Genomic DNA, 24,606 nt, shown 5'->3' on the forward strand with positions numbered 1-24,606 from the left:
CACTCACGACATTTTCACTCGTGCAACAGATTATTTATGCTTTCAGTGGATGCACGACATGGTCGTCATCGTTGCCATGGCATAATATTAAATTACGCCAAGTAAATAAAAGCCAGCACTCGAACACAAGCACACACACAATCACACACATGCACACATACAATCACACACATATACAGGCAGCTAGAGTCAACCGCACACTCAAAGCCACATGGCTCCTACAAGGCATCCTGATATCCTGAGATGCCGGCATCAGTATAGGCACAGGATACTGTTTCTGGGCTGCATAAATGGTAGCTGGAGCTGCTCGTTCCATTAATGTGTAATATCTTCATGTGCGGAGTAAAATCTGTCTGCTTCCCTAAAACAGAATTCTTAAAGCCCATAGAATTAGGCAGATTTCGTTTAACAAGAGAAAGTTCACCTTTTATTTCGAAGCTGCAATAGCTATGAATTAAGATAATAAAATGTGAGTACTAAATATTTTAAGTGTATTTATTTTATCTGAATAAAACCAGCTATGTTTAAGCTCTAAGCCTAAATTGGAAACTGCTCCAATAACGTATAAATCAGGCTTTAAGTTAATGATATACCCCGTTGTGAGCACTTCTGCTCCACTTGCCTGCTTTCCAGAGGGTTTTAATTTGGTGCCCGCTTTGTCATAAATAATGCAAGGCAAACGCTGCAACAGCCACCGCTGCACTCCACCCAAAAGATCGCCCAGCAATGCAATACCCATTCGCATTCTGCTACCCAAGCCATTCCACAACCCTTTTTCGCAGTGCTACCAATCCTGCCATCCTTGTCCTTTGCTCGCGGGCATTACTCAATATGCAGTTAGCTGTGCTCAAACGTGCTGCAATTACGGCTCCAACCTGAGACCCACCGCCCCCCTCCATAGTACCACGCCCCCCATTACACCACCCCTTTGGAAGCGGGCTTTTTGCAGTGAGCAACGTCATTTGTACTTAATGACTTTTCAACGTCGTGTGCGTGCAACGTCATTTTCTTGAGGCTTTTTTGGCTGCTGCCGCTTGGCTCGTTTGTTGTTCACTCATTTGCTTATTGCACGGAAGGGCGCAAGGGGATTCCCCATAAATAAAACACGCACGCAGCCCACGGGTCGTATACGTGATGCGTGCCAAGCACCTGTTGCAGCCGCAGTTTTGCCTCTCGCTTAATTGCAAAACAAGTCTGGCCAGAATATTTTTGCCCAACAAAAAAACATATACGAAATGTAAAAAGCTTTAGCTTCAAAACATCAAAGTAAATGGTAAAAAGGATAAATGGGCCAAGACATCAAATAAATCGCTGCTTATGCAGTGCAGCCTGCTCATCGGGAAATGTTTAATAAAACACATCTGCCCCTTGAGTGGCAAAATTATTATATATGAGCCACGATGGGATTTTCCGGGTTCGAAAATGATTTAAAATATTTCTTTTGACAGCTCGCACAAAGTTTTTTTTGCCTTTAATCGAGGCCTGGACTCGAAGGCCCATTAATAACGATACAGAAAAAAAATAAGAAAAAAAAGAACAGAACAGGATAAAAATGAAATTCAATAAGCGTGATTTGGATAGCCAAACGAACTGAACTAAGCCAAACGGCAGAAGAACCGCATCGAATGCCGGGCAAGGAATCATCCGAGCAACTGGTCAAAGCATTCAACCAACCCTCTGTGATTTTGCGAGGGGGGTACTCTCAGTTGGGAGGTGGGAAAAATATTTAAGGCGTTGGCCCGGGGATGCCAATAAATCAAAGGGCCCGAAAAAAGGTTGCGCCCGAACAATGCGCGGCATCTGTAGAATTCTCCCTTGGACCAAAATCCAAAATACACGCACACAAACACAAATACAAACACACGGCCGCCCACCAAAAAGGATACCCATCAATGAGTGGTATTGTGTGCGTTGTGTGGTGTGTGTTGTTTGTTGTTCGTTGTACGTTATTTGTTGTCCCATAGTGTTGTTGTTAGGCACACTTTGTCAGCTGGTTGAGGGGGGAATCTAACTTTTGAGCAATTAAGTTCTCAACTTCTTGAATTCATCAGGAATTCTGAACTTTAAGTCGATATATGAAGGGCTGCCTGGAAGTTCGATAAATACTCCTTTGGCTAGCAAACTCGCTTTGGAATTTAATCTATTGGGTAAAGTATAACATCAGGCGTTAGTTGAACTATATTCCTATATAAATACTGGACTAATTTAATATTAGCATTGCAAACGTGGTAGCTTTCTTTAAAAAATCTCCAGAGCATAAAATTAATAACAAAAATGTTTAACAACGCACAAAGCAATCAAATAGTTTGTTAACTTGTACAACTTGTATTTTTCTCTGAAAACATAACTCCATTATTCATTTTCGGTAGCATTATGTAATATGAAGAGATTTTTGTTAGTCTGTGGAAAACATGTTCATAATTGGTTTTACACACTCTTACTTATGTTGCATTTCTCTGCCACGTGCATGGCAAACGAAGTAAGCAAAGTTTTCCACCCAGTTTAATAAAATTAATGGCCTTACTTTCGTCCAGAAAAGTGTCGGCATTTTACACACCTCCACCGCTGACCGATGCAACTGAGAAGCTCGTTGCTTTGGGTGGATCTGGAAACAGAAATGAATCCTTGCAGGACAACAAGCCTGGGGGAAAGGATCGCGCAGGACGAAGTCAGAGGCGCGTGCTGAGAGCACAAAGCTGCTAAGCGGCTTAAAGTTGTAGAAAGTTTTTCTAACGCATTCGCGTCACCAAAGGCGCCGCCAAAGTTATGAGTGCCTGTGGATGGAGCTGCACAAGGCACACTAAGAAAACTATAATAACACCGCTTGCCAACTTCGCATTTGCAAAATAAATTAGCGTTGATGAAATAATGAATTATAAACAGATTTTTACGTTAGCAATCTAGAAAGTTATTGAAACTCTAGAAAGTTAATTGGGTATAGGTGGGTATACTTTTCTGCAAGTGCAGCCGCCGAAAGGCGGACAAAGGCTGCCATTGCCACGTTAGGAGTGGGTGCAGCTTATCCGGCCTCCAGTGGAGGCGCCACAAAGAGTCGTAACGGGCTGGGCTCCAACAAGTGCAGGGGCCCATTTCGCTGGGGCTGAAAGTATACTCGATGTCTGTGTTGCCATGGCAAATGAAGTGAAGCGCGGCAAGTAAAAGGATTAAGGATGCTTAATATCATTGATGAGCCTCGCCTCGAGTTTCGCCTCCGCCCACATCCTTGATTTTGCCACAATTTTTATGCCACTCAAAGGAAGCGCTGAGCCCAGATTTGTTTTGTGTCTATAGTTTTGGCCTGGGAACAGCTGCAGCGGTTCCGCCAAAAAAAAAAAAAAAAACAGAAAGACAAACTGGGTGGAAAACTCACCCCAAGGTCAGCAGATACCCAATTAGGAATGCAGTCGAAGAGCGGAGAAGATGATGAAAAAAACAACAGCTTCACTTTCGGCAACTTTATGCAAATAGCCCAGCAAGTTGCGATTCGTAGAATCCGTGAAACATACGGAAATATAATGAATATTTACGAGTCCACAATTTGGGCAGTGCCAAGTGCAAAGCACGTGCGAAATCTCATAAAATTTCCCACACACACACTCCTCAAATTTACGCTCGAAATAATACGGTAAAATTTTCATTTAATTATGAACTGTTAAAGTCCTCGAAGTGCCGGGGATGGAAAAAGTCTGCCGCCAATGTGCCCACCCTGCCATCGCCACCCAGTAATTAAAAGCGAAAGCGAAAGGTGAATGTGAAGTTGAATGTGAATGTGAATGTGTAGTACGAGTATCTGCCCGTCGATGAACAATTGCAGCTCGGGGGTAATCAAAAATGTATCTTTTAGCTTGGGACTTACCCGAAAGCCTCCGGCAAAACGACAACAAACCGGCTGGGAAATGCGGAGAGTGCGGAGCACAGTAGAATCACTGGGGACTCGTTAGAAAGGAGCTGCAATGAAAAGTGTGGAAAAGCATTTACTTAAATTAGATTGCCGGCTTCCAGAGGAGTGCAATGTAGGGTTGTACACTAAAGTGCTTGAGCTGGTTACTTGGGGTTAATTTCCAAGGCATCGAACGATTTGAGCCCTTGAACCCACGATAAAAATGCTGAAGAAGTTCTTCTATTAAATGATAACCCAAGAAATACACTTTGCTACATTTAGAATTTAAGATATTTACAATGCCGAAAAAATGCCTTTCGCATAGCTTTAATCATTTGTTGTGAGCAGTTCCCAAGCAAATATGTTCAAGTTTATGATTTTTCAACAAGCGCATTAGAACTTCTCCATAATTGGATAAAATAGTTGCTGCCGCGCAAAATTGTTGAATCATCATCGTCGTTTCGGCCAGCAGATGCACCAAACTATTGGCCCACTCCAACTGGGCTTGAATGGGCGGAGTTCGGATGGCTTGTCTGTTGCGAAATGATTTTCCATTGCTTTAAGTTGAACTCCCGGGCAAAAGCTGCTCATATTTACAAAATGTCTAATGAAAATATTTTTCCGCTGCCCTACGCCATCCGAGTAAGCTTGTTTGAAAGGACTGTGCGCAAATAAAAAAAAAAAATCAAATTAGTTGCATGAATGGTGTGCTGGACGGATTAAGGGGGCGTGGCTGGAGCAGCAGAAGCTGCAGGTCCTGCAAGTCCTGGAAGTCCTGAATCCATGCGGATATGCGGATGTATATATACGGACTTCTGTGATTCATGTTTGTGTGCTAATTGCCACAGCATGGGGCTGGGAGCAAAGTCGAGAGCTTATCAGAAATTCTTATCGCATTACTTACTTATGCCGTTTACTCGGCTATTTGTCATAATTATCCAGCAACTAGGAAGATTCATTTGCCAAATGTTCTCCGCATATCTCCCGTATATACCTACCATTTCGCCTCCATTGAGAGCATTGAAAATTGATGTCCTTTAGGATCAACCCAACCATCCGAACACCCAAACACCCAAACCCGGTCACATGTGCGCTCCATCTCGAATCTCAACTTTTAACTCCGTCGCAAGCTTTTGAATGCTGCATGAGCCGAACAAAAAATCTGATAGCGCATTTAAAATGGGGAAAATCAGTAGGGTTAGGGTTAGGGATCCCTAGGAGCACAAAGCGCACGACTGAGTAGATGAGCATAGAGAAACAACAAGATACTGAGACGGGTGCAGCAGCGGGAAAAACAGAGCACAGGGCGACACAAACAAAACTAGAGAAAAGGAAAATAAGAATCAAAAGAAAATTGCAGGCAGCGAAAAAAATCAGGTTTTTTCAGGGGGTGGATGGGGGGAGGAGGGAGGCCGCTAGGTTCGGGGAAAAACCATATCAAGTAACTGAGCCGCGCCAAGCGGCTGCATAGTGAAAATGCAACTGTGCGGAAAACTGTGCGAACATTTTCATTTTCAATGCAGCTCTTGGCACACAAAACACACACACAGCTAGACAACATTAACAGTAGTGGCAGTAACAACAACTAGCAAATAGACAACTTTAAGTACACGCATGGTTACATGCTCTCGGAAAAACTCGGCAAAGAAATCGCTGAAAATCGCTTAGAACGCAGAGCCCGAAAAAAAGAAATGTTAGCAATAGCAACCAAATACGAGAAGGAAATACACAAAAGCATATGGATGGTGGGTAGGAAAAAAGGGGGTAGGAGCGGGGGAGGGGTGAGGAAAACTGGGCACTGGGCCACGGAAAATGGGGATCAGGGGGCGTTGTCGCCTCTGACTTTTCTTTCAATTTGCAACATTTTCTGTGGCACGTTCCAAAAATAACTTCCGCCAGCCTCGTCGTCGCTGCAACCTGCAACTTGCCACTCGCAACTTGCAACCTGATTTGGTTCCGCCTTCGCCAAATTGCAGGAAACATTTCTATTTAAAGTCTGCGCCCGATTCGAGTTCCCTTTCCAGCAAAAAGAGTGCTTTTCGATCCGCTAATGGCAATCCCTAACCACAAATGTGCCAGCGCACAGAGAAAAATTCCGAAAACGTCTTTCAATGGCTATTTTTATTGCCTTTTAAACCGCTCTAAAAAAATTGTTATCGAGCTAAATATTTAAAAGAGTTTGTATTTACACAAATAGGCACATTTTGATTAGTATATTTTTATATTATTATTAAATATTTTAATATTACAAACAAGTCCTCAAAATCTGTAAATAATGTTTTATTTTGTTGTAACACTTTTTTTTCTGTTATGTTGTTACATTTTCTGCAGGAAGTAACCCAATTTTTGCTGTTTTTTTCTGTGCAGTCTGCCGAAATCATATCTCGCCGGACCCAGCATCTGATTTGTTGTATCTATTTGTTTATAATTTACGAAAAATGCAATTAGTGGGCTGTCGAAAGCAGGCAACATTTGAAACCTGACTGAAGGGCTCCCTTCAGTGTTTCAATTTTGCCCACCTTCCATAAACTTACAGGACCGACCACATTAATAAAATAAACTTTCTTTGACTGGGCTGCCAATCAGTTGTTTTCGAAAGCCCACAATGAAGCCCATATAAAACTTGTGTAACAATGGCCAGTGCAACCGGTACAGTGAGGCCAGCCCAAAGCGAACTCTTTTGGTAGGTCAGTATGCAATGACAGAGTTTAGCTAGCAAGTGCCATCTACGTGTATATCTACCATAAGAGCACTTTGTAAACGGTTTTTCAACCACTGTACTTGGTAGGGGGCCATTAGCAAACTTTTCCCAAAAAAAAAAATGAGTTAGCAGAGGGCTGTGAAGTTTTGGCGAGGGGATCCTGAAAGTCTGCTTCTATGTTAAATGAATTGTTGTCTTAACTACGAGAGAGAAGACCCCCTTCGCAGACCAACTAGACAGGTGAGGAGGTCTGTGTCTATGAAAATTGCGGGCGCGGTGCAGCATGCCAAAAAAGTTTCACGAAATTCAGTTAAAAAATCGAAATAAAAAAACCAAAATAAAAATTGTGGATTCACTAAAGAGTGGGATATAAAATTAGACACATTTTTAAGCTGACTGCACAATGCCCTTTTACAAAGCAATGGATAAGTATATGATTGGGAATATTTTTAAAATTAAAAAAAATATTACATTCATGTTCATAATTAAAACAAAGTTACAAACTGTATAAATATTTTGTTAAATAAAAACAGAATACTTAATACATTCAAATAACTTTGGTGGGACAAGATTCTTGTTTCGATTTCATTTTTGGCATTTAAACTCCAGTAATCAGCATTAAAATAAATAGCTCTCCAATGACATTTTGGAAAACTTGAAGACAGAATTGTCAGATTCAACACCTGCAGATTTCAACGCTACTTCCTTCCTTGCAAACTCCGACACATAATTGCAGTGCCCCGTCGTGAAGAGTATGAAAAGTTTAAATAACTTTGGCAACTAAATTTAAGTTGCGATGTCGGTGGGCGGCTGGAAAATGGGAAAGGGGGTGTGGCATACTGCGAGGGTCGTGACAAAGTTGGGAGCAGATAAAAACTGCAGCAGACGCAAAACTAATTTGCGTGGTTATGTAAATTAGAGTCGGAGAGAGTTGCTGCGATAAACTTGTCGAGGGCGAGGAGCTAACAACAGCAGGACGAGTTTTGAAAAAATCGCAGCACAAATGCGTAAACAAGGTGGGGATAATGTGGGCTGGATGGATGCTCCAGATGCAGATGCAGATGCAGCTGCAAACTAAACTAAAGCCCAAGCTCACCTTGAAGTTAAGCAGAGTCCGAACTCTCGGCAGAAGTTCAAACACAGCTGAGGCGGCCTCGTTTACCCACTTGTGGGCGTGGCAGTGCTTTCAAGACCCACTGCATATATACCTCCAGGTATATATAGTATGGCATACAACTGGATGTGGATGTGGATGTGGGCTTTGCAGCCGTAATCCCGTAACCACAAACCGATAACAGAATCGTTGGGCGAGGAGACAAAGACGCCGCTCGCCTCAAACAACTAAATAATGTGCAGCAAGTTTAGTGCCTAACACACACAAGGGCACTGCAAAAAATAATTACATTACTTCTCTATTAGCAGATTATACAAAACAAAGTAAATACCTTGAATCCTGAAAAACAACAATACAAACTGCATTCTGCTTTATATCCTATTTGCCTTTGGTGCAAAGCTTTCTTGTTTTAGTCTGCATAATATTTAGCTTATTTATTTTCCTAAAAAATTCTTCTGCATCTTTTGCCATTTGCCATTCCGGCTTAAACCTAATAAATTACAAATTTGGCTCTCTGCACTCGAGATAATTTTTCGTCGAGCAGTTGGCAGAGCTTAGGCATAATTTGGGCCCAAAACTGGCTGGGAGCGGAGTGAAAACACGCATCCGACAGATACATCGTCGGCTGTCTTGGAAACCGCAGGGGGTGTATTCGGTAGTAGTAGAGCTGCAGAGTAGTGGAACCCCTGCTCTAAAGTCATATTAATAATTTTGTTGGGACTTGAACTACATCCATTGCCGACTGTCGGCTCACCAACTCCGCCCCCTGCACTTTTGGCATTCCATGGACCACAGGAGCGTGCAGGATGCAGCTGGTGGTGAATCTGGATAGGGGCTGTTACCATGGCCATTAAAGCTTAGTTACACCTATTTCCCCCAATCTGCGTACCGGTTTTGTTTACATTTCAAATGCAAGCCCGAAAAAGAGGACAGCAAAATGCACATGCATCAAAAATCGAAATGTTTGGCACCTGTTGTTGTGGAGTCTTGATACTATTCCAATTCCAATTGTTTTGCTTCTGCGAATTGAAGGAGTTTTGCTTGCCAATGTGTAAATGTTCGGCCTGAGATACTCCGATACGAGAAATTCCCATGTGGGGCCGGGCCACAAACACAAATAATTCAGTAGATTTTCATGGGAAAATATCTGCAGTCTAAGGGATCATTTTCCTTTGGGCTGCCACATCAATATTGACTGCGCGTCGCCCACACAATATTGTGGGATTCCCATTTTCTGTAGACACTAATTAGTCGCCTCCGGTTCCGTCTCATCCTTAGATGACATGTGATATTTTTAGTGGCGGCTTGTTTACGGGGTTGCAGCCGTTGAACTCCGACCCTCATCTATTTTTAGCTGCCTGCAGCGGCATTCGATTTGTGTTAATGACATGCAAATCAACTTTGGTGGTCCTGCGACAAATACCCGCTCCAATAACGCGTTGAAAATTGCCTCTTGTTGATGTTTTTTTTTGTTTTTGACAGTTGATTGTTTTATTGAAACGTGGCACGGGGCAGAAGGGATTTTCACTTTGGTACCTTAGTTTTTTTTATTATTTGGTAGGGGTGCCAATAGCAAATAAGTAAATATTTACTATTTACTCTGGCAGGGCTGTGAGAAAATCATTAAATCAGAGCCGAAGCGACTGGGACACCACTTTTCTATGCCCAAAAGCAAACACAAATACAAACACAAACACAAGCACAAATAGCGAAATCAATATAGCGTGCGATCGGGCGGAAAAACTAACTCAAAGGGTAAATAATAAAAAATTTAATTAGAATTTCTGTTATTAAATAAAATGCCACCAAAGAGCGAAATGCCACTAAATTGAAAAATTTGAAATCGAGCCGAAACAGAAACAGCAACAGAAACGGGGACTCTGCGAGATTGGAAATGAAATGAAATAAAGCTCTGCTAAGTTAGACCCGCACAAAAATCACACAAACATTTCCGCTGCCAGAAATGGGAAATGTGAATGGAAAATGGGAAATGCGAAATGGCCAAATAAAAACAAATGGTAGAAAATGTAAAAGGTATTTAAAATGTTTTTCAAATGCGGTTGCAGTGGTTTCAATGTGTGGCCGCCAAAGTAAATGAAAATATTTCACTGAAATGAAAAATGTTTGTGTGCGACTTCCAGAGCAGATTAAAAAACGAAATATAAGTGGCTGATGCTCTGATGCTCTCTGCATTATTCATTAAATATGCTAAATAGCACAAGTCAGTGACGGAAATCCACCTTCAAGTGCTGCACTCGAATGACAAATTTATGGTGCGTTTCTCGTCTGACCAAACGAGATAATGAGAAAAAAGTAAATGCCAGACCATAAACCGTCTAGTTCCGCACATAAACCTGTCCCTCTATGGCGCAGATTTTACGACATCTCTGGAGTCTCTGCCCCATCTGATTTCAGGTGGGGCATAAACCAACGAGATCACCGCCCCACGCAATAAAAAAACATAAAAAAACGACAGAACTGAAGCTGTGAAGCTGGAAACTGTACACAAATTACCAATTTTTAATTTGAAAATGCGGCACAAACTTTAATTAGCCATTCCCCTTGTCCAGCACCAACTTTATGGCACTTGGCGCCGCTGCATATCAAGACTTCAGTGTTTTCATATTTATTGGCCAGCAAGGCGCCGCTGCAATTTATGGGCCAGAGTGTGAACGTGTGTCCACCGGCTGCCACCGCACCACTGCACCACCGAACCATCCACCACCACCCATCGACACTGTCCCACCGCCGAGGCCGCAAAATCCACAGAATAATTTCGGTTGCTGGCTGTGATTTGGCTTTGGATTTGGCATGGCCACATACGAGTATAGCCTGCTCTAATTTTTCACGATTATTTTTTTTTTCGCTTTTTTTTTTCGGTTGGAAAAGGATGCTAGAGCATGTGTGTGCAGTGCGTGTGGAACTTGTGGCTTTCGCCACGCGCTAGAAATAAATTTTGCCCGGCGCCCAAACGATTTAATTTGCGGTTTCTGTCACAGGCGACGCACACTCGATTTTCCATTGAAAATTGATAAAACTTATTTGCGGGCGGGCTGGCAGTTTAAAAATAATAGGTAGGCAACAAACAAACGATTAAGCCAGAAGTCCCAGATAAATGCTGCCAAAAAGAAGAATATATTTAAGATACGTCCAGAGCTTAAAAAACATCTACACGTTTTTTTTACAATATTTCACTAATAAAAAGTATGTACAATTGTAAGTTGTGAAACTGCTGTTCTACAAACAATTTAAAACACTTTATTGCAAACTAAAAAATTTAGAAAAAACACAAATACCTAGATTTCATTCAACAAAAGCAAAAAGACTGAAATGCAATAAACACACAAAATTAAAAATGGCCCAACAAACAGCCAATCGCCTTGCATTTCCTGAGTGTTCCCACCAGGTAGTTAAAACTCAACAATTGGTACTTCCCTTCAAATGCATTTGTGGCCTTCAGGCTGCGATATTCGTCTATAAGGACTCTGGTTTTTTCCCATCGATGGCAAAAAACTCTGCTCAGTTTAAAGATCTCGGGCAATTTGCAAGCGAATTGCTCCTCCCGCAAATACTTTTCTATGTGCAGCACAAATAGTTCCTGATTACGTCTAAGTTCACTCAAGGAAGTGGATTCATTCAATTCAGCGTTATAGGAATCGAGGTCCTGCATTAACCGAAGGAGTTTACAAGGATGCGATAGCTGCTCCTCGAGGTTGGAGATTAAGGAAATCTGTATTGATCTCAGAGCCTTAAACAATCGCTCATGTTTGGAGTAATCGAAGGGGGGCAAATGATTTAACCGATAGAGCGAGTAGTTCACATTTAAAATAAGTCGAAAGCAGGAATTCATCGTCTCTATTTGCTTTTGGCTGATCACACGCTTCAGTAGGACATCATTCCTCAACTTGAGACAGATAAATTCAGGATGGGCTTCGGTCCAGTTAACCATAAACATATGACACAAACTGGGATCTTGGGATACCACGATTTGCTTCAATTTAGTAGTGGCCTCTATCAACTGATTCCTGCTGAGAAACTCAAAGAGCAACTCAAACTCACTTCGAAAGTGTTCATAGTTCCAGAGTAGAAACACCGATCGTACGTGTTTTACTACTTTGTCCACTTGAAACTCTTGCTTCAGTTCAAAGATATAGGAGTTGGCCAATAGAGTCCTTCTATGCAGTAACCTTTTAAATTCCTGGGTAATGATTTCTGATACGGGAGTGTAGTTAGTGCAGACGAGAAAGTTCCTCAGTAACTCCTCAATCGAATGATTGATTGGCTTTCGCGGATCTGGTCGAGTTGCCATGTGAAAGGAGTAAAACAGCCGACGAATTGCATCGTGATCAGTGGACTGCAACTGCTGCAGGATGTCTGGAACATAGCTACTGTCCTCTATTGTTTTAATTTGATAAGGCGCCAGTTCCTTTAATACCCCATCTATCAATGAGTTGTGTAAAGGTTTTTCTTGCACGATGCCATGCAGAGAGTTGAAGTCACTTAAGGTTTGGGAATCGTAGAGAAAGGCCACTGCTTCACTAGAGTCTAGGATGTGACTCTGAATAATATGGAAAAATTCCCATTTAAGGAGTTCTTCTGTTTGGATCAATGAATTTCTTAAAACATACTCTGTTCGCCCCCTAATCAAAGTCCTTTGAAAGGGAAACTCTTCGTGACAGTCTGTGAAGTCTCCCGTTGACCACCAGCTATCCAGAAACTGGCAATAAACCTGCAAGGAGTGCAGAAGCAAGGAGGCGCTCAAGGATCGTACCAATTTGGGGTTTCCATTCTTAAAACTTCTGGTTAAAAGGGTATTCAAAGTTTTTAGACTTCGCAGAAAAGGTAGTCCTTCTTTATTATTCTGGGAGAGCTCATAAAGCCATTTAATCCTTTCCAAATGACCTCTTGATGTCTCTATAAAGTGCTGCAGGGTGGCAGTTTCAATACCCTTTGTTAAACGCCTCTCGAAATGAACTAGAAACTCCATCACAGGTCGAAGAAGTTGCCGCAGTGCTACACTGAAACAAGTAAGGGTCTCCAAGCGTTCATTAATCACATTATTACTCAATATTTGCTTCACCGCCTGCGTCTCAATAAATTTTCTTAGATAACGCATTTGTTTTAGCGATTTAATGATCTCGCCCAGGTGAGAACCTTCTTGTAAATGTTTAAATGAAGTTCGTAACTCCCAATTCTCATTTAATATTGTGAAGTTGTTACAATTCACAGATGCAAAGAACAGGACAATCAGTTCGCTTAAAAGCAAGTGCTCCTCGCTCACCTTTCGTATCGAAGTTTGCAGTTCCCGAAGCTGAAAAATCAAAAAGTCAGCATATCCTTGGTTGAAACTACTGACCAGAATTTGCGGCTGATTGTACACACTAACATCCACATGCCACGAGTTCGTCTGAACACGGTAGAACATGTCACTTTCGTTTTTAAAGAATTCAACTAATGCGGGCTTCTCTGCGGAGGACTCATTCTGGATGAGATTCAATTCCAGCTCCATCTTGGCCTCTTTTATGGCAAACTTTTCCTTTACTTCCACTTTGCTTAGACTGGGTTCCACAGAGTAACTGTGATCCGAGGTGTCAAGTGTTTCAGGTGGTTCCTTTGGTATCTGTGGACGCACCGTTTCCAAGGGAATATCTACCGGGGAACTTAGTTCCCTAATCTCATCACAGAGGCGCTGGATGTGATCTGAAGTAACCATTGTCCTCGGACTCTTAGGATTCTTGGGACTCTTGTGCTTGTGCTTTTTCTTGTGGGTAGGCTGATCTTCAGCTACTGGTTTCGTTGCATCATCTATAGATTTAGTATCGAAATCGACCTTTTTTGTATCTTTGAGAACAACCTGCGAACTTTCGGTGGCCAAGGTGAGAGCTTCCAGAATGTTCTTTCGCTTCTGGTCCATCTCTACGTAGTTGCGACGAACTGTGTGAAAGGCCTTGTAGTTCACAGAGAGCACAAAGTCTAGGAGTCGCCAGTGGAGGTTCTGCTGCTTGTGGTTCATACAGATCGGATGATTCAGTACCACATTGGCGAGCTGATTAAATGTATCCCCAAATTCGGGTATATGTTCGCTGTGATAGCGCTCCAGAAAGTGGTTCATGGTGATCCACACCGACTCCGGATGGCACTCCATAACATCAGGATCCGCTATGTGACGTCTGGCAAAAGAAAGGCATTTCTCGACGGTGGCAGAGTCCACCTTATCCTCCTGCTCATTGCTGTTTTCCTTGTCATCGATGGGCAAATCTAGCAGCAATCTTACCAACTGCGGCAAATTGCGGTCTATGACTTGCTGGCATTCCTCCTCTTGCATTTTTATTGACAGTAATTGTGTAGAAAAATATATTTTTGTTTTATGTACAAACGACAGCTGAGAAATGACAGAGACACTGAAAAAATAATTGCATACATTGCTTGAAGTAAGCAGGCATATTATCTTTATTGCAGTTGTAGTCTTAAGAACACCTCAAAGTAGAAATACTTTTCTAGCCTTATTAAAATGTTTTCTGCGCTGCATTGGTATTGATTTCTACATAACGATATTACACATTTTCAAAGGATTTATTTGAGTGCCGGAGTATCCTGCTTCAAAGGAGTCGGGACAAATGGGGTTGCAAGCGGCTTACGTTGTTTTCCAATGGCCAAGAGCGGAACGGCTTACAAAATGCTTAAAGAGAATTCGAACATGTAAATTCCCGTGGCATTCACCAAGGAACTAGAACAGCAACCGAAGGACCTTAGTGACCCAGTTGGACTAGGTCTTTGCATCCCAACACCCAAACTCCCCTCACACTGCATGCGTATTTTGCTTTATTTTATTGTCCGACAAGATAAATACCAAAATATTGAATATTTACCAATGGGATGTGAAGAAATGCACAAGGACATGGAGCAGCTATGCGAAAAGTGTTTGGAGAGAAGGGAGATGCCGGTTCTATCATCCGATTCCGAGCAATAACTCAAGTGCAATGAAGCATTGCTGCCGCATTGGAAAAATAAACCCCATGAGTTTCATACTTATTTTGAAATTCCCATAAATTGGTATATTTTTAGGCTTACGCAAATGAACACAGCTCACTCATTTGTCAACGACCTGAACAATTTAGCACAAACTTTAATTCGCTGTCAACAAAAAGGTTTTTCAATTTCCTTGGCCAAAAAACATAGCAAGTGGAATAACACGAAATCAATGAAATCCGCAAATAATTTTTTTACTTAGCATTTTGAAAAGGGGAAAAAGTTTGTCAAATATTTGGAAAATATTAATTTGCTGCCAATGCAAACTTTTTGCGATTTATTCTTTTTTTTTTTTGTTTGTCTTCGGCAAGGCGATAGACAACAAATTTGCAGAGAACACTTCGCAGATGGAAAGTTTTCGCCTAAGGATGGCTAGATGAAATCTGCACCAGAAAACAAAAGCCGAAATCTAGAAAAACATTGAAAACGCTGCTTTGATGGCAAACTTGCCGGTCCACAAAACTTTCCATCGCACTTGGCGAGAAGTAAGCGAAAAACTTAATAAAGATCCTCCGCCTGCTGGAGAAGCAGCTTTTGGTCAATGGAGAATGGTAAGCGAGAGAATGGGAATGGGAATGCACCACGACCGCAGCCTGTCGAAATTAAACCAAACTGAGTTTGCACTTACACTTTGGCCAGACGCCTCGCCAAAGGACTCCTGTCCCACAGGACTCTCTCCATCCGGCTCCTGTCGAAATTGTCACTTTCGCAATTCCCCCAATAGTTGACTGTAGCGCAGCACAATGGTGTTAGTGGGTGGCTTGGTTGCTTGGCTGGTCCTGGTGGCGTCAAGAAGCGCGTAAGTGACATTTATGCGCCTGCCAACTTGCATCCTGGAAACTCCCCAGCTGCGAGGCAGCGCTAAACTTTCGCCCAAGGCCAAACGAGGATGCCATTGTCGCTGCCACTGCACTCGCCCCAAGTTTGTTTTAATAAATACCTCCATTCACCATTGTCTCCGCCACCTGCTGGTTGGTTGGTTGGTTGAATAAGATGGGTTGGGATTTTCCGGGGGCATCTGAAGTTCTCAACAATTTACCCGCTCATCGACAGTTGCCCAGAAGTTGGCGCACAATGGAGGCAGCCGCCAGAAAACAATCAGCTCTGCCAGAAGCCTCAATCACAGACGCGGAATGCAAACGAGAGCTGCTCAAAATTACTCATTTTTATGAACTTTTTCTCAGCCAGCCCGTTCCCGGCCACGATTGTTGCAATTAACGAAAGTTTGCTCCACGAAATAAGCTGAGAAAATGGAATGATGCTGCAAGGAGATACCAAGCTCGGAATTGTGCAGATTGAAAAAAAGGATATAAAGACAATATGACTGCAGTTTCGGAAGACAGATAAATTCAACCCCTTTTCATTGACTTCACCTGAAAAGTTCATTAAATTTGTGGTAGAGAAAGGCCTTTGTACCAAGCCATTCTATATATGGATGCACTGGCATTAGAGATATATGAGTGCAGAGTTAAAATAAAAATTACGAGGGCTGAGATATTCTCCCCTCGAAAATTCCTTTAACAGCCCGATGAACTTCAAGATAAAGTTCAACATTTTATGGCAGCCACATTGCTCCCCCAAATCCGTAAATCGCGGTGCAACTCACCTCTGTCGCTGATGGGCCTCATTTAGCGGAGATTTCTTATCAAGCAACCGGATGTGAAGTGAAAACTACCTCAGCCCGAACACGTTCTCTATTTATAAACTGCTTTTTGGTAGCCAGCTCACAACAGATCATCACAATCGACATCTGGCCGCCAGGACCAGGCCACACACACACAAAAAACGCTTTCCGATGCCAAAGGCCAGAAGCACCTCACTGGAAACCCAAAAAGGAAAAAAAAAAAAAAACCCCACTCCCACGTAATTTGGAGCTGTGGGCTAAGTTAATTAGTTGTGATTTTTCAAAGAACATTCAAAATCGAAACGGGCAGCCGAGAACACAAACAATATTGTCAGCCTGCGGCGAAATTTTCGGAGTGGGGGAGAACTGCAGCCAGGCGTGGCACATGTTGAGTGTATAAAATTTTGATGAATGTTTTGTTTACAGGGGCAGCACACCATGCCCCCCTCTCGCAAGGGGTTGATTACTACATGTGGCAGAAATGGAGGGGGAGCGGAGGTGGGGCAACTGCATCTGACGGCATCTGGGATGCGACACACACACACACATGTGCCTCGGGGGCCGCGGTTGCAGATTGGAAATGGAAATTGAATGTGAAATATATTGAATTTCCAGACACAAGACAGCCAGCATCGGAGTCGGAGTCAGAGTCGGAGTCAGGCGATGACCTCACGCCTCTCTGAACTTTACACACAAGGAAATTCGTGGATAATTAACTGCACTTGAAGAAATATTAGCTGTTCGACTGAGATGACTACTGTCAAAAAATAAAATAATTTATTATTTGTTGCATCTTGAAAAACAGTAATGGAATCTTTTTTACAAAGGAAACCTGGACCTTAAAATCATTTCCACTGTATATTATGTCTTTCAGAGATTAACTAAGTCATACTGCGCTTATTTAGGAGTTTGTTAATTTTATTTATAAATATTATACCGTTCTTAAACACACTTTGTCCCAATGCTGTTTTCAATACATATTTAATATTTATATACCCAAATGACTTGCCTTTTTCCTCAGTGCTGGCTGTGGAACCCAGAACAGATGCCATAAATTACGCACCATAAACAGACTGCAACTAATTAACAAGAAAATGCATCATCTGCAGCTCAACAACCCAAACATCGTTTTTTATTCCATTTTTTGTTCCTTCGGAGACCCAACGATTTCCGATTTTAACACAGCTCAGGTGAAAGTGTGTCTGTCGAGGACAAGTTCGGGTAAATTGGCTCAAATTGGAATGGCATGTTAAGTCCCCCGGGTAGCATTTATTTTCCTAATCAAATTTGCCTTTCTTCGGCAGAGCCGAAAATAATAATTTAAATATTTTTGCCTGCGGACAGGGGCTTCGGCGGTGGTGGTGGTGGCAGGAAATGGCATTTGGGCAACTGGATGGCTAACAAGCTAGCCAACAGCGATGGCAAACAAGGAAAAACTGGAGTAAAACCCCTACAACAATGGCAAAAACTTAACTCTGCCGCGAGCCACGCACACAAACACAACACAAACACACACACATACACAGGAAAACCGAAGCGATACAAAAGAAGCCGAAATCCCGGGAAGAAATTAGTTTCTCCGCGTCCTGCCCTCTAGCCACAGAGTCCTTGCAGTTCTGTTGCTCCTGTTTGTTGCCCTAGCTGCTGTCGCTGCTGATGTTGATGTCCTTGTTGTGGGCAGCACACAAAATTGGCAAATACAAGCGGACTTAGGCCACAGGAGCCTTTTACTGGCGAAAAACAAAATGCGGAAAATTTCTCAACAGCCGAGGGGCGAAAGGGGCGAATGGGGCGAAAGGAGGAGAAGCGGCGACAAACACACAACAAAAAATGTTGGCAATGCAAAAACTTGTATCGTCGCAAAGGGCGAAAAATGCAGGCCGCAGACAAACGCAGAGAAAAGCCCACAAAGTGGGTGCCAACAGGATGGGGGATGCTACACAGATAATTTGGATTTTTGTGGCCCGACAGCTATTTAATCCTGCCGCAGGACACTTGCCTACTTTAAGGATATATCTACTAATATAACATTTAAACCATATAAAATAATACGTTCTATAACTTTAAAAGTATTCATCTTTTGGCTAGCTCATTACCATTAAAACGAAGAAGTAGCTTGTTATTCCGCTGTCTAGCCACTGTTATCATAGCTGTTACATGCGCCAATATGAATACAGCCAAAACCAAACTAAAAGCAGAAAAAACAGCCGCAACAAAAGCACACGTGTATCCATTGATGTGGCAACAAAATACACTAAGTTCAAGAAGACGATGAAATTGTTGGGACATCGCGGGTGGGCAGACATTTCCGCTGCCGAAGTCGTTAGCCAGCGCTCAAGTTCTTGGACCACAAGCGAAGGACTCCAGGACACCGAAAGCAGGTGTCGTTATGGGCGCACACGCCAAAAATTTCAATAGCGCAGCGAAAGTTTCATTGACTTGACAGGTGGGTATTTGCGCCATCTACCCTGAAGAAGCTGTAATTGTTACCGTTTAAATTCCCATTAAACGCGTCTCCGCCCAGCCAAATAGCACTCTTAGTTGGCCGGCGGGCGGGAAACTGGCCAGGATGCGAGCCAAAATATGTCACAGCGTTTAAGCCAACTCAGCCTAGGCAGACAACAACAGGCAACGCACAAAGCCCAAGGATCGCTGCTGCTTTTTAAGGAGGCCGCCCGCTATTAACAAACCGTAAAGTAATTTCTTGCTTTCCTGCACGGAAATTAGACATTTTGTCAAGGGAACACTCACTCCCAGGAAAAGAAGGCGAAGCCAGCGTCAATGTTTTGCCTTCGGGCCAAAAAGCAGGGACAACAATACCAAGAACAATAACCCAAGAGTGCCGGCATAAATCGGCACTCAGAGAAAAGTGGTTTAGGAAGAAGAAATGAAATTATACTTATTTCGAAAAAGTTACGCATTCATTTTCCAACAGCAAGTTTAAATAAAATATGTAGATAGCACTCCTCATGGGAATCATTTTTAAGGACAATTTCAGTCAAGTTTAGAGATTATGAATGTATATATTTGAAAATGTATTTCAAATCGTCAATTTAAACAAAGAAGCTTAAGCCAACACCAGTCTATAAGTCAGTCTATTATATATGCAATTATTCAATCAACATTTTTCAACATAAAAAGAAACCATTTAATAACAATTATTCTAAAATTAAATACTAATTACTATATTTATCCCAAATTAATTCTTTTTAGCTAAACTAAACCTTTCCCTCGGTGCAAAAAAGTCTTATCAGCTCCTCTGACGGACACTGCCTGGCAAGTTGAAAGTGAAAATATTATAATGAAGTATGTTGTTAGCTGTTTCGAGATTTTCAAATGTATCCATCAGATATACGGCCTGCTCATCGTGGAAGCGGGGAAGACGCAACGAACATTTTGTAAGTAAACAAGCAGCGGCGGCAACAAAAGTTTGTCTATTTAAAAAGTTTCGAGCTGCACAAAAGTTATAAAACATGAAAATATTTCTTAATTATTTTTATAAACAAGCAGCCAGCGTCCCAAGCTCAATGCTCCCCGGGGGCGTGGCACAGACTTGCCCTTGCCCTCGAAAATTTCAAGCAACCAAAAAACACGAAAACTCAGCGGTGTTCGAAGTTCTGAGGTCTGAGCTGCGTTCCGAATTTGTTTGTCTTGCTGATTTCTGCCCGAGGTCAGGATTGTGTTTGATTAGCATAAATATGAGTGGAATCTGGCAGAAAAAAGGGAACACTTCGTCCCTTTAAATGTTGGCCAAATTAATTACGTGGGCACGAGGAGCAACGAAAAGGATCTGAAAAACGTGCACAGCTGAAGAGTACAGGAAATTCCAATCAAACAAATCGAAATAGTGGCATGGGAATAGCGAAAGAAATATGAGATGTTAGAGAGATATAAATACTTGGTTAATTAATTGCCTCGTTGTTTGCCTGGGAATTATTGAAATATTTTTATTCGATATTTTTCTTCCATTCCAGCTCCATTCCTATCTGATACCCCTTGTCCAAACGGACAGCACCCCCACTCCGAATAAAAATCCCCCCCATCCATGGTGCCCAGTAAATTTGATTGCCGTTATCTGCATTTTATTATGCTTTTGCCACCGCAAAAGCGACGCACAGCCATTTTGAAATGGTTTTTGATATACGAGCATGAATATGAAAATGGTTGCCATAAAATCATCCCAAATGGATGAGTGTGGCGGCTGAATATCTGAATATCTGAATATGGTGCGAGCATTTTTCGGTGGGTCGATGGTGCAAAAACTTAAAATAAACTAAGCCAATGATTTATAGTTTGCTGCCAGAGAGCAAACAAATGTTCTCTGCCAAAATGAAATTGTCAATACTTTTTAAGATGCTAAAGCAGCGCAAATATTTGACTCAAATTTGATTACTCAATTAGCAGCAAAATTAAATAGAGTGTGGTTGAAAATGGCTTAAATAGCTGTGCCCTGTTCAGTTGGGATGAATAGTATTTTCAATTCAGTTATTTTGATTGAGTTTAACTATGCTAATGTTAAACATAAAAGTGAGATTGTCTCGACTATTAGGTACCTGTTATGAAGCTGCAAAAAAACTGAATTGCAGCTTGCGCTTTTTTAGTTAATAGCTATGTATTATTTATGACTGGTTCACAATGAATAGAATATGTTATATGTATACAATATATTTTCACTTTTTACCTTAATTATCACCTCTTTGTCGCTGTTCATACAAAATGCCCCATTGAACCGATTTCGAAATTATTTTGTATTCCCAGCAATTAAACCTAGTCGCTGGCAATAGGAAACGCGGTTATTTTCAAATATTTATTTGTTGACCAAATTGAATGTGACGCATTTTAAAGTGCTTCATTTGCTGCTATCCATCGCACGAAAGTTTTCCACACGCTGCAAGCATAACGTTTCAATTTGCTGCAACACACGCTCATAATTTATAAATTTAAAATCTATTTTTGCCACCGCTGCTGGGTGGCGCACAGAAAAGCGACCTGAATGGCGATGGAGCTTAGAGTTTGGGATTGTATTGTTGCTGATTTATCGCGAACCGCAGTCAACGCTGCCATTGTCTGCGTTTTTGGCACTGCTAACCCGATTTTCCACTTTTCATGCGACAACGATGTATGTGAGTGGGTGGTGGTTCTACTGGGTGGTGGTGCTTTAGGTGGTGGGCTATTGGTGGTTGGCGCTTGGTGGAGATGATTATGTTTACGTTGCGGCAACGCTAATGTGAAGCACGTCCCGGCCAAGTCACGTCACCTAGCCAACTCCGCGGTTCGGTTTGGGCCAAGACAATGACAGTGGTAGTGGTGGTGGTGGTGGTAGTGGAATGGAACGCATCGGGAAACGAGATCACGTCTGGGTACCGTGCGAGATTTCTTGCAATTTCATATGGCTTGCTTTCGGGGAACTATCTTTCAATTAAATTCCTATGCGCAAAGAGGATTCCTTTTGGCTCCACTTCTCTACTTCGCCACATGTGCGCTTCGATTTCGATCGCGGATACCGGCACGTTGGCCCCAAAAACTAATTTCGCGCCCCTTGAACTTTCCCAATAATAACTGAACTGAGTCAAAAATACTGCAGACCGAGAGTTTGCACCTTAATTTGATTACAAAATTTGTGAAGCTCTCCGCTACACGATGAACAGGAAAATATTTTCATTGCATTTTTGCGCTTGTCGCGTATCATTTTAAGCTCTTTTACATAAATTTTCCCCTACCACCAAAAACAAATATTTTTCGGTCACGGGCGATACATTTTCCGCAAAAGGGACCAACGCAACGCAACGCAACGCTTTGTCGCAGTTTTCAACTTCATTTAATTTAATTTATATTTCAGCAGTTGGGTAATTTATGTAACAACTTTTTGGCTGCCGCTGCTGGTGTCCTTGTTATTTGAAACTAATTTGCATAAAGCGAACGTCAAGTGTTTTGCTGTTTCCACCTCCTACCTGACACATCCATATGTGCCTTATTGGTAGATGAGTCTGCTTATAAAGCAACAGGATCAGAATCAGAATCCGAAAGCGAATCCGAATCCGAATCCGAGTCGCCATAAATTGCGTCTTGATGACTCTTTTGAAAAGGGCCCTAGACTCGCAATTCGATTTCACTTTTATGGCGCATAAATTATTCAGAGTTTGTCTATAGTCTATAAAATGTTGAGCTTCGTTGAGCCAGCACTAAACAGGACATCATTCCTTTGACCCCCTAGCAACAGTAACAAGGATCCACGGAGCAATGGCTGACCTTGTATCCCTTTTTTTTTTCTTCTAAATGGACAATTTGCCCATCTTTACGCACTATTGTTTTGTATTCTCGGGGCGATGTCTTGTTTCGTCCTGTTTGTTTCCTTCGCTTCGCTGGCATCGAAATCAGTTTAGTCCTGCGACATCGCCTCGATTTATGCCAGAATCCTTTTGTTGCCTTTCGCACTGTATTTTTTGCGGGCTGCCAACATTTTTACGACTAAATCGAGAGCCACAAAACGTTACGACGGCAAATCACTTTTCAGCTACAACTTTTCTTCACAAGCATATGGGCATCGTTTAAAAACAATTCGAGCTTAAAGCGAATTATCAAGACAATGTTGTTGATTGCCTTTAAGGAGTCGTACACTGAATAGTAAAATGCTAAGCCAACGCAGAGAAGGGCACCATTGATTCTACTTGGATAAATTCAATTTAATTTCCATTGGTTTTTAATCCATTTAAGATTTTCCTTGGCGCTCTCCATCCGACTTATTGAAAATGCAGCCTCATTGTTTACCCCCCAAGCAGTGCTCAAAAACAAATAGAAATGATGTTGCACTTTTCGTTCGTATTTGCCAAAGCAAAAACATAAACAAGTCGAGGAGAGAAAAGTGATTGAGTGATTCCAATTAGTTGATATAAAGTGTATTGCCATAAATGGGGGAAATCCCATAATAAGACATTCGTGCTCAAAAGAAATACCTTGCATTCTGTGCCAAAATCATTGCGAACAATTCTTCACTGGCTAGGATCCATTTCACTTATTGAATATAACAAGGGGTTTCAATACTCAACTTATTTGCCTGAGTATGCTGTTTTTCACAGTTCACTCACATCGCATTGTATCTTCCAATCGCATGACAGAAGCATTAATACAATAATGTATGAATAAATAAAATTTAATTTTACGTAAAAACTGACAACAGTCCCCAGAAAGAGACGTGGATGAAAGCGAGCCAAAATCCAATGGGAAGTGGGGAAACTTGGCAGGTCAGGGAGAAAGAAAACAGTTTTGTTTGTTGGCCCTCTTGTTGTGTGGCATATTTGAGCGTATTTGCACAAAATACGTGAAATTACGCGAAAACTTCAGTTTGCTTGTGTCCTGCCAACTTGTCCGTGTCCTTTGTGCCACCAAAAAAAAAGTAAAAAAAAGATGAAAAAAGGAAAACCCGTAAGAAAAGTTCAGAGGCAAAGGCTAAGTGTCTGCAAAGATGACTGTGTGACTTGTTGTTATTTTGCATTTAATTTCGACGACCTCCAGGGACCAAGTGGCGTATGCGCAATATTTTACAACCAACACAAGAGCGAAACAAGCTTGTCGGTAAAGACCTTTGTTTAATCTTTGGCACATTGAGAGTTGCCCTTTGCCAACTCACTTTATAAGCGAATTATTAATGAGCTTCTTGCCATATAAGTTAATAATCCGCTGGGCACCAAAAATGGAAATGGGAAATGGAAAATGCTCCACCCATAATAACAGGAACACTTTACGCCCAAGCCGGAGCGGAAATCTCATTTGTCATGCAGCCTGGCCATTTATCAGTTGGCATTTAAAAAGCCATTAAAACCGAATCCGGCAGGAATGAAACTGCAAAAAAAAAATAAAATTTTTATAAAAATAAAATTTATGAAAATAAAAGGAAGGAAATCTGGCAGCGTGGAAGTCGCTGGTTCGACAGGTTTTCTTTCAGTTCCGATTCGATTCATAATTTAAAAGCCAGCCGATTGCCGGCCCACTGACTTTCACCAGAGCCAGACCAATAAATTAATATAAAAATTCCTCACGCCCAGCCAATAAGTGAACAGTGAAGCGTTTTATCGCCTCGTCCAGACTCGCAGGATGGCAAGGATGGCAAGGATAACAGGCCGGCAGTCGCAGGACACAGGCCCACACAGCGTCGCCGTCTTAAGATCGTTAGATGTCTGAGATGCCGACACACTCGAGCCGTTTGCTTTGGACTTGGAACTGGAAACTTGGGAACTTGGGAGCTAGGGAACTTGGGACCC

General features: G+C 42.0%; 2 protein-coding genes across 2 annotated transcripts in view; both read right to left on the minus strand.

Annotated features, from left to right (window-relative positions):
* The window catches only part of LOC6533024 (connectin), a 132,916-nt gene that overhangs the window by 47,755 nt on the left and 60,555 nt on the right, over positions 1-24,606 (minus strand). The window contains exon 4 of the mRNA XM_015194296.3: positions 3,857-3,948. The gene's annotated coding sequence lies outside the window, so the exon portion shown is untranslated. The remainder of the gene's footprint in view (positions 1-3,856; positions 3,949-24,606) is intronic.
* LOC6533028 lies at positions 10,910-14,113 on the minus strand. Its single transcript, XM_002093727.4, has one exon. The coding sequence runs from the start codon at positions 14,018-14,020 to the stop codon at positions 11,045-11,047; it is 2,976 nt and encodes a 991-aa protein (XP_002093763.2). The 5' UTR covers positions 14,021-14,113; the 3' UTR covers positions 10,910-11,044.

The sequence above is a fragment of the Drosophila yakuba genome, chromosome 3L (assembly GCF_016746365.2).
Source record: "Drosophila yakuba strain Tai18E2 chromosome 3L, Prin_Dyak_Tai18E2_2.1, whole genome shotgun sequence".
Lineage (NCBI taxonomy): Eukaryota > Metazoa > Arthropoda > Insecta > Diptera > Drosophilidae > Drosophila > Drosophila yakuba.